The sequence below is a fragment of the Otolemur garnettii genome, unplaced genomic scaffold, assembly GCF_000181295.1.
Source record: "Otolemur garnettii isolate 467f Iridium unplaced genomic scaffold, OtoGar3 scaffold00055, whole genome shotgun sequence".
NCBI classification, from domain to species: domain Eukaryota; kingdom Metazoa; phylum Chordata; class Mammalia; order Primates; family Galagidae; genus Otolemur; species Otolemur garnettii.
This window is the reverse complement of record NW_003852450.1, coordinates 4,683,263-4,694,123: the sequence shown is the minus strand read 5'-3', so window position 1 is coordinate 4,694,123 and position 10,861 is coordinate 4,683,263. Positions and strand designations below refer to the sequence as shown.

Genomic DNA, 10,861 nt, shown 5'->3' with positions numbered 1-10,861 from the left:
GCTATGGCATCACAGCTCACAGCAACCTCCAGCTCTTGGGCTTAGGCGATTCTCTTGCCTCAGCTTCCTATTTAGTAGGAAGCTGAGGCTATTTTTTTTGTTGCAGTTGTTGTTGTTTAGCAGGCTTGGGCTGGGTTTGAACCTGCCAGCCTTTTGGTGTATATGGCTGACTCCCTAACCACTGAGCTATGAGTGCCAAGCCAGGTTATACGATATTAGGTGGTAAGTTTCTACCAGGGCTTGTTTTAAAAAACATGTTTATGGGGTGGCGCTTGTGGCTCAGTGAGTAGGGCACCTGCCCCATATACTGAGAGTGGTGGGTTCAAACCGTGACCCGGCCAGACTGCAACAATAACAACAAAAATGTAGCTGGGCATTGTGGTGGGTACTTGTAGTCCCAGCTACTCAGGAGGCTGGGGTGAGAGAATCACCTCAGCCCAAGAGCTGGAGGTTGCTGTGAGCTGTGACACTACGGCCCTCTACCGAGGGCAATAAAGTGAGACAGAAAAGAAAGAAAAAAGTTTATGGAAGTTTTTGTTTGTTCCAGGGATTTCAGAAACCTGATTGAAATGTAAATTAGCAGCTTTATTTTATGTTTCCATCAGGTACGACCAAAACTGCCACTTTTGAAGATTTTGCAGGCAGCCGGTGCACAAGGTGAAATGTTCACTGTTAAAGAGGTAAGCCATCAATGAAAATTCTCAGTTTTAAGAACAGTTGGGAAGTAGATGTTAGTGAATATGTAGTTCTGAAAAATTAGGCCTAAGGAAGGAAGTTCTACTCCTGAAGTAGAGAGACACCTTTTGCTGCATTTGACTATAAAGTTAAATTTTTTATTTCCTTTTGAAATGTTATAAGCTAAACATAAGGTTAACCCTGAATTCATTCACCTATGAGTTAAAATGCAAAATATGTACACTCATTTACAGGATCCCTTATGAGATAGGAATCAAGTGCAGTAGTTTGGGCCAAGTGCAGTGGGTCATGCTTGTAATCCTAGCACTCTGGGAAGCCGAGGCAGGAGACTCTGTTGAGCTTAGGTGTTCCAGATCAGCCTGAGCAAGATAGAGACCCTGTCTCTACTAAAAGTAGAAAAATTAGCTGGGTGTCATGGCATGTACCTATAGTCCCAGATGCTCAGGAGACTGAAGCAGGATGATCCTTTAAATCCAGGAGTTTGCAGTTGTTGTGAGCTAGCCTGATGCCGTAACACTGTAGCCTGAGCAATAAAGTGTGAGACTCTGCCTCAAAAATGAATGAATAAATGAATGCAGTAGTTTTCATTATAAATGGAAACTACTGGGCACCACCTTGGCCTCCCAGAGTGCTCGAATTACAGGCATGAGCCACTACACCTGGCCAATGTACTGCTCTGTTGCTCAGGCTTAAGTGGAGTGGGGTTATTTTTTTTTTTTTTGAGACAGTTTCAAGCTGTCGGCCTTGGTAGAGTACTGTGGCATCACAGTTCACAGCAACTTCAAACTCTTGAGCTTAAGCGATTCTCTTGCCTCAGCCTCCCAAGTAGCTGGGAATACAGGCACCTGCCACAATGGCTATTTTTTGTTGCAGTTGTCATTGTTTAGCTGGCCCTGGGCTGGGTTCGAACCCTCCAGCCTTGGTGTATGTGGCTGGCGTCATAACTACTGTGCTATATGGGTGCTGAGCCACTCCTGGCTTTTTTTGGTTGTAGTTGTCATTCTTGTGTGGCAGGCGCAGGCTGGATTTGAACCCGCCAGCTCTAGTGTACATGGCTGGTGCCCTAGCCACTGAGCTACAGGTGCCAAGCTCAGTGGAGTGATCTTAGCTTATTGTAGCCTTGAACTCCTAGGCTCAAATGATTCTCTCACTACAGCTTCCTGAGTAGCTGAGAACAGGTGCCACCACCATGCTGGCTTTTTTTTTTGCAAGAGATAAGTTCTTGCTATGTTGCCCTCATGGCCTCAAGTGAGCTTCCTGTCTTGGCTTCCTAAAGCTCTGGGATTACATGCATGAGCCATTGCACCAGGTCTACAAAAGTTTTCAAAGGGAAAAGTGAGATTACATATTGTTTTGAAATCATCATCCTTGGCTACAAAGATCAGTTACAAGGATGGTGGTAGTCAGAGGTTGGAGAGGCAGTTGCTGTGCAGATGTTGTTATAGAAAATTTTTTTTTTTTGAGACAGAGCCTCAAGCTATCACCCTGGGTAGGGTGCTGTGGTATCACAGCTCACAGCAACCTCCAACTCCTGGGCTCAAGCAATTCTCCTGCCTGCCTCTGCCTCCTAAGTAGCTGGGACTACAGGCACCTGCCGCAATGCCTAACTATTTTTTGGTTGTAGCCATCATTGTTATTTGGCGGGCCTGTGCTGGATTCAAACCTGCCAGCTCAGTTGTATGTAGCTGGCACCTTAGCCACTTGAGCCACAGGCACTGAACCGTAGCCAGGGGGACAGCTTGAGGCTCTGTCTCAAAAAAAGGTTGTAATGGCCTTTGTGCAAGGGTGTGGTTTTTGCTGTCTGTTATAGTTCTTGTTATTGGCATCCAAACATGAGAATCCTTTTTTTTTTGGATACAGAGTGTCACTGTCTCACCCCGGGTAGAGTGTTGTGGTGTGATAGTTCACAGCAACTTCAAACTCTTGGGCTCAAGCAATCCTCTTGCCTCAGCCTCCTGAGACTGACATTCTACCTACCTTGGCATCCCAGAGTGCTAGGATTATAGGTGTGATCCATCGCCCCTGGCCCATTTTAGATAATTTTTAAATTTTGAATCATGAACTTGCCTGTCTTTCCTTCTGTTTTATGAACTTTGAACAAAAGACAGATAGAGTAAATTTTTATTTGATTAAAAACTTGGGTTCTATGTTTGTGCATTTATAGTGACTTATTAAACATTGTGCTTCATTTGCCAAAAAGAATTAAGTGAACATACATCAAAAGCCTAGAATGGTTGTTTATGTGCTTCCGCACTTGGAAACTATTTTATGACTTAGGCAAATTTAAAGCTTGTTACTTCTAGTTACAGAGCAGGCCCATGTATGTGAACTGGTGAGAAAGATTATAAGAGGATACAAGCTGAATTCACCACTTTTTCTCGTTTTCAGATTAGTACATTTCTCTGCTAAAAGGTCTGGGTCTTGTAGCTGCCACGGAAATAATCGATAGATGGACCTAGTAGTTGGGAGCAACTCTTCTGTTGTAGGACCCTTTTCACAAGCACTGATAGTTTTCCAGAGAAAGAGATAACATATTTATAAGATAACTTACTGCCGGGCAGCATGGCTCATGCCTGTAATCATAGTGCTTTGGAAAGCTGAGGCAGGAGGATTGCTTGAGCTCAGGATTTTGAGACTGACCCAAACAACAGTGAGAGCCTTTCTCTACCAAAAATAGAAAAAAAACGGGCCAGGCATGGTGGTGTGGGCCTGTAGTCCTAGCTACTTGGAGAGTAGGGCAGGAAAATTGAGTGCAGAAGTTTGAGGTTGCTGTGAGCTGCGATGATGGCACTGCTGTCTAGCTCTAACCAGGGTAACAGAATGAGATCCTGTCTCCAAAAAAAAAAAAAAAAAAACCCCACCAAACCAAAAAAACTATTTTTACCTCCTTTTAATTTACTTGTGTTTTTGGCAGTGGACAAATCATTTCATGGCATTTTATTCCCACACAGGTCATGCATTACCTAGGCCAGTATATAATGGTGAAGCAGCTTTATGATCAACAGGAGCAGCATATGGTATATTGTGGTGGAGATCTTTTGGGAGAGCTACTAGGATGTCAGAGCTTCTCCGTGAAAGATCCAAGGTAAAAAGAGTGAAGGTTTGCATATCTTTTTGGGTGTTTACATCTAACTACTTCATCTCCATAGGTTATTAATGGTTATTTATTACTTTAGTCCACAAATACTTAAGGGCCTACATATGTTAGGTAACCTCTGAGGCACTGAGAATACAATAGTGAGCAACACAGATGGTGTCTGATTTTGTAACGTTTTCAGAGGAATGAGACAGTGGATGTTCTTACCCATCTTAATTAAATTCTCACACCAGTATGTGGTAAAATTACACCATGTAAGTACTACAGTAAAGAGGCACATGAAGTAGGGAATGGATGGGTGTTAGGTATTGGGTGTCAAGGAAAGATTCCTTCAGCAAAATTTGGGCTGAAAGCTGAAGGAATATTAAAGAATTGATTAAAGGGGGTTAAAGGAGAACTTTAGGCAGATTGCACATTACATTTATAGGCCTGGTAGAAGGAAGCTTGATATGACCAGGTTAGAATTTTGTAAAATAATTGTTGGAGAGGAATAGTGAGCAAATGAAAGCAATGTGGAATTACTGAGCAGTTTGAGATTGATGATGAGTATAATAATCATAGTAGAGGCCAGGGGCAGTGGCTCATGCCTATATAATCCTAGCACTTTGGAAGGCCAAGGTGGGTGGATCGCTTGAGCTCATGAGTTGGAGACCAGCCTGAGCAAGAGTCAGACCTGTCTCTACTAAAAATGAAAAACTGAGGCAAGAAGCTCACTTAAGCCCAAGAGTTTGAGGTTGCTGTGAGATATGACAACCTGGCACTCTACCGAGGGCAGTGAACTAAGATTCTGTTTCAAAAAAAAAAAAAAAAAAATCTAAAACTAACTCCTAGAAGGAAGGAATAGTTTCCAAAGAAAATCTTCCCATTTGGGTTACTGTTAGCTAATGAAATAAAATGTAAATCAGTGTTTTAATGGGCAAAGTAACACAAAGGCCTGGGCATTAACATCTTAGTATTTAAGTAATTCTTATCTATTCTGGGAAAAAGATTCTGTCTCTCTATGCTTTAGAGAAAGTTGAGAGATAACGTATCAGAAATGTAATATTTAATGGAAGAATCACTCATAACTTTTAGAGTAATGTTTGGGGTTGTTGATTTTTTGTTTTATCTCTTTAACAGCCCACTCTATGATATGCTAAGAAAGAATCTTGTCACTTTAGCCACTCCTACTACAGGTATGTCACATCATATTTCTTCAGTGTATATAACAGCTTTGAGTTCATTGGGGTAAATGGTGGGAAAGCAAGGTGGATGGAGGTGGAAATGGAATGCTGTCTTTGGCATGACTGGGAGGAATATATATTACATGCCACACTGAATGTTAGTTCTGTGCTATTTTTCATTGTGAAACATCTCAAACATATTGAAAAAAGAGAGATGTCCACTTCCTAGATGTACTGTTAACATTTTGTCACATTTGCTTCATCTAGACTACTTTTAAATCTATCTCTCATAGATAAGGTCTTTGTTCCTTCAAACATACAATACCATTAGTACACAACAAAATTAATATCATAATTCTAATAGCCAGTATATGTGTTGTTTCCCCCAGTTATCTCAAAAATATTTTATATTTGACCTGCTCAAATCAGAATCTAAAGTCCACACGTTGCATTTGGTTATGTTTCATAAGTGCCTTTAATTTATAAAACTTAACCCTCTTTTTTTCATGTCACTTATTTGTTGAAGAAATGGGTCATTTTTCTGTAGAATTTTCCACATTCTGGAGTTGAAGATTGTGTCCTTGTAATTTTGTTTAACATGTTTCTTTATGTGCCCATTTTCAGTAAATAGTAGTGCTTGAGTAGATTCAAGTATAAATTTTTTGCCAAGAAAGCTTTGTATACTATATAATAGTATATTTGCCATATACTATTGTAAAGGAGGTGCTTTGTACTTCTGCCTTATCACTCATACAGGGTCTGCCTGTCCCTCTTAGTCATGTTAAGATTCTGTGGGCTCAGGTGATAGCAGTCTGAAGACTTGTTCCTCTTAGAACCTTTCACTTAATTGTTTTAGCTCTCTGTAACCTGAATGGAAATTTGTCTTATCTTTTGCTTGATTCCAGACCTTTTAAGTACTAAGGTCTTTGCGTTTAATCTATTAGGTATGTGCAGAAAACTGGCTGCTTTGGGGTCTGAGGTCTCCAAAATGGTGGTGTGTTAGAGTAGATGAATAAACTGCATACATCTGAAATGTAATTGTATATCTCTCTTGATTTCCAAATTATCTCCCCCCTCCCAACTCCTACATATGAATCGCTTTTGTGAGCAAGATAACTTTGTTCTTTGAAGAAAGCTCGTTTGTAATCTCTTTAAATTGGCTATCTTTTGATAGGTTATTGAAATAAATAAGCTGAAAAGAATTTTTTTTTGAGAGAAAGAGTGCCATGGCATCAGTTTAGTTTTGCTCATAGTAACCTCAAACTCATCTTCCCCCAGCTTCCTGAGTAGCTGGGACTACTGGCGCCTGCCACAATGCCTGGCTAGTTTTTTTTTTTTAGTAGAATTGGGGTCTCACTCTTGCTTAATCTTAAACTCCTGAGCTCAAATGATCCTCCTGCTTTAGCCTCCCAAAGTGCTAGGATTACAGGTATGAGCCTTTGCACCAGTCTGAATTCAGTCTGTAAAAGGTTTAGTTGTTGGGCAGTGCCTGTGGCTCAAAGGAGTAGGACCCTGGCCCCATATGCTTGGAGGTGGTAGGTTCTAACCCAGCCCCGGCCAAAACTGCAAAAAAAGGAAAAGGTTTAGTTGTTAAAATTTGGGGAAAAAAGACTTTGCTCTCATATGGAAACATGATTTTGAACTTACATTGAATCTTGACGCCTGTTGGTTTCATTGAGCCATTTGCTCACTGGACACACTTCGTATAACTGCATATAACTGAGCGGGAAGGCCTTGGACAAATTATATGGCAGCTTTATTAGAATTCAATCACTTGTGAAATAGTATAGCTTCCCTGGAATAGTCACTGATAGCTTGAAATACATGGAGGATTTATAATAGCTGATTTATTCTCGCAGTAAAATTTGTTTTCTTTTTTCCTGCCTTTGTCCACTCCAAAATTTGTTTACTGATTGATCTAGTCTCTGAATATCTAGAGTGGGTATAATTCTCACTTTTTTCCCTGTCATTCTTTCTTGTACTTTCTACAAAATTTAACATGACATATACTACTATAAAGAACATCTGTATAAGCAAACATTTCGGTTGATCCTTATGACAGTCCTGTGAGGAGAGTTAATATATGAATTCAAGTTTTTTTTTTTTAATAGAATGAGTGATTTTTTCAAGATCACACACCACTGATATGTGGGTACAGGAGAGATTTCTTCCTTTGTGCCATATAATGGTGTCTTAACCCTTATTTGTTTTTTTTTTTGTTTGTTTGTTTTTTTGTTTTTTTTTGAGACAGAGCCTCAAGCTGTCCCCCTGGGCAGAGTGCCATGGCATTACAGCTCACAGCAACCTCCAACTCCTGGGCTCAAGCGAGTCTCCTGCCTCCGTCTCCCAAGTAGCTGGGACCACAGGCGCCCGCCACAACGCCCGGCTATTTTTTGGTTGTAGCCGTCATTGTTGTTTGGCGGGTCCGGGCTGGGGATTCGAACCCGCCACCTTAGGTGTACGAGGCTGGCGCCCTAGCCCGTTGAGCTATAGGCACCGAGCCTTAACCCTTATTTGTAACAGAATTTGCTTCCCATAATTTTTTTGACAAATTCTTTTCCTCTGAACACTAAATATTTAAAATGTTTTTATTTAATTTTTTTCATTAAAGAAATTTAGACTTCACAAAGTTAAAAAAGTATTATATAGAGTTCCCATATATTCTTTACCTAGATTCTCAAATGATAACATTTTATTTAGCTATTGTTTAATGATCAAAACCAAGAACTTGCTTGCTCCCAAGTAATCCTGATTATCTACTCTTGACTTGTATTTGCATTGGTGCTTGTGGTTGGTCATCTGCTGATTTTCATAAACTGGGTTGCATGTGTTTTATTTGAAAGGACATATGAGAAAAGTGCTTTTTGTATAGTCTATTTTGCACCTTTGCAAGTGGATTAAACCTTCTATTTTGGTGGTTGAAGAGAATGCTATTATTTAAAGTAAAGATGGTTCTTCTAAATCAGGCATCCTCAAACTATGGCCCATGGACCACATGCAGCCGGCCTAGGACAATTATCTGGCCTGCCGGGGATTTTTGCCGCCGCTGCCTGTCCTGCTCAGCAGCCGACTCATACTGGGGCCCGCAGTCTGGCCCTCCAACGGTCTGAGGGACAGTGAACTGGGCCCCTGTTTAAAAAGTTTGAGGACCCCTGAAATCATTTCTCCAAATTTTCCCATGTATAGTGATAAAATGAAATAGGACAAACTTTCTATTGTTAAAAAAAATTTTTTTTACATTATGGTTTCCCCAGATGATTTATTTTTGCTCATAATTATCTTAACCTAAGTAAGATAGTAAGGCTTTAGAAATATAAATGACATTAGTATTAGAATTTCTTTATTAAAGGACTACTGCATGTGCTCTATTCTTGGAACTTTGCTTTGAAGACCACTGTCGTCAGAAAATGCTGTCTCTTAAACTTTTCAGTGTCTCCATTTATCTATAAGAATGCTTCTGGAAAAAATAAATATAAATAAAATGCTTCTGGAAATAATTGTTCTTTATAATTAGAATTTTGAAAATGTTTGCTTTGTGTAAAACAATTTAATTGTCAAACCAACTGTAGGATCTTTTCTTTTTCTCTAGTAGTCTTTATTAGATGAGAATGTTTCCGCATGTCCTGTCTCTGGACCTGATAGTGGTTAATGAACTTGTTCCACTGTAGACTTATTTGGGTGCATGTCAGTTATGTATAGCCTCATATGTGTACTTACAATGAATGGCCCAGATGATTACATTTTCTGTGCTTGTTCTTTTCCTATAGCCAAGTATTTATCTTCTGCTTGAAAAATGTCTAAGTCTTTAAAGTACATTTCTTTCTTAGATTAATGCAGTATTTGAAAAATTTCTCTGCTGGGTTATTGTTTTCTTTGTTTCTTTTTATTGGCTTTGAGAAAAACTTTATCTGCCTCCTCTTTCTTCTTAGGAAATGCATAGTATTTGTAGTAACTGGGAAGAAAAGACTTGATGAAAAACATCTAATCTTTATACAGGTGATGGGAATTTAAACCATGAAATTATATTAACACTTAGTGTCTTCATTTAACCTATATTCTATTTTATGAAGCAAGTTTTGGGAAAATTTCCAAATTTTAAGATCTCATAACCCTATATGACTTGAATGCTGAAAATTAACACTAAATTTAAAAAGCCAAACGCTTTTTGTTGTTTATAAGTGAGGTAAATTTGGTAATACAAGAATAGATGACAAAAATGGTCTCTATTTCCTGCTTGGAACCTCTTTTCTTATAAAATTTTGAAAGCTTGCTTGAGGAGCATTTTTAGTCACTTTTTTTCGCTTTTCCTTAGATTATATTTGGCATTTTATTTATATACATTTCTATATATCTATGTAGATATATAGTTGTTGTTTTTTTTTTGAGACAGAGTCTCTCTATGTTGCCCTGGGTATAGTGCCATGACATCACAGCTCATAGCAACCTCCAACTCTTAGGCTTAAGCGATTCTTTTGCCTCAGCCTCCCAAGTAGCTGGGATTACAGATGCCTACTACAACGCCCGGCTATTTTTTGGTTGTAGTTGTCGTTGTTTGGCAGGCCTGGACTGGATTCGAACCCACTAGCTCCTGTGTATATGATTGGTGCCCTAGCTGTTGGGCTATATATAGGTGCCGAGCCTGGTATTGTATTTTTAATATGGCCTCTTTTGGTCTTTGTCATTTTTGTTAGTTTTGATTTTTCCCTTCTTGTAAATGAGAGCCTTATCCAGCTGACAAGGAGAAGTCCATCTCTAGGAACCAAACCTGGCTCTAGGATTGTTTTGAGGTCCTTTTTGTGTGGAAAGAATGGTTATTACCAGGGAAGGTTTTCCTTTTGTTTTACTTGCTATCCAGATGCTGCTCAGACTCTCGCTCTCGCACAGGATCACAGTATGGATATTCCAAGTCAAGACCAACTGAAGGTAAAATCACCACATGGTGACTTCTTTTGTTGTACAGAGTGGCCCCTTCTCTGTACCTATGGATCTTGGACTCCCAAGACCTTTCTGTTAATGTGGTAAGAATTTAATAAGAAAGGTTCTTGGGAGCTCACAGACCAAGGACAGAGTGAACCTTCTCTGTTCTGCCCATAACAGAGTTCCAGTCTCTGAATCTTTCTTTGGGATGTAGCACTTCTGATCTTCAGTTCTTCCAGTTGCATTTTCTTTGGGTCTCTGTGAGTGTCTCTGTGTGTGTGTGTGTGTTCAAGGGAACTGCTTTAGTAAAATTTAACAGGCTTGGTATAGTTAAGTTCATATCAGGTCATTTCCTAAAGCTTCCCCAAACCTGCGGAAACTACGATTATCTTGGCATAAGGTGAGGGTTTCACATGTTTTCTGAATTCTGCCTAATTTTGTAGTAGGCTAGGCAGGTGTCCTCAAACTACGTCCTGTGGGCCACATGCGGCCCGCCGAGGACATTTATCTGGCCCCCCTGGGTGTTTTTGCCGCTGCTGCCTGTCCTGCTTAGCAGCTGACTCGCCCGGGGCTCGCAGTCCGGCCCTCCAGCGGTCTGAGGGACAGTGAACTGGGCCCCTGTTTCAAAAGTTTGAGGACCCCTGGGCTAGAGGCTTTATACAGATAGCCTGTTGTTAGCCTTTGCACAAAGACCAAAATCTGTTTTTCCCCTCAGGTTTGGGATTCTCCTAGCTCTGTTTTCAGTGGGTTGAGGAGAAGTGTTGCCTTTATTTGATGACTGTTGTGAACTCCAGAGTTCTCTTTCTTGTGTGTAACCCATTGTGTTACACACTAACTGGTGAGCCAGAATGGAACTGCTACATCCCCTGGTCTCAGTTATTTCTGCTGCACTGATAAATAACCTTTCCCTTCTTTCAGCAAAGGGCAGAGGAAAGTTTTAATGCCAGGAAAAGAACTGAAGAAGGTGATACTCCCACACTGCCTACCT

General features: G+C 40.2%; 1 protein-coding gene across 2 annotated transcripts in view; it reads left to right on the top strand.

The window, feature by feature from the left end:
* Nucleotides 1–10,855, top strand: part of MDM4 (MDM4, p53 regulator) — a 27,939-nt gene extending 17,084 nt beyond the window's left edge. The window contains exons 3-6 of one of the 2 annotated variants that reach the window (XM_012806665.2): nt 606–680; nt 3,648–3,781; nt 4,913–4,968; nt 10,792–10,855. In XM_012806665.2, the coding sequence (XP_012662119.1) occupies nt 606–680; nt 3,648–3,781; nt 4,913–4,968; nt 10,792–10,814 (288 nt within the window). In that variant the 3' untranslated portion in view covers nt 10,815–10,855. Of the gene's footprint in view, nt 1–605; nt 681–3,647; nt 3,782–4,912; nt 6,167–10,791 lie in introns of those variants that run through there. The other variant, XM_012806664.2, reaches the window with a different exon arrangement.
* Nucleotides 10,856–10,861: the final 6 nt, after the last annotated feature.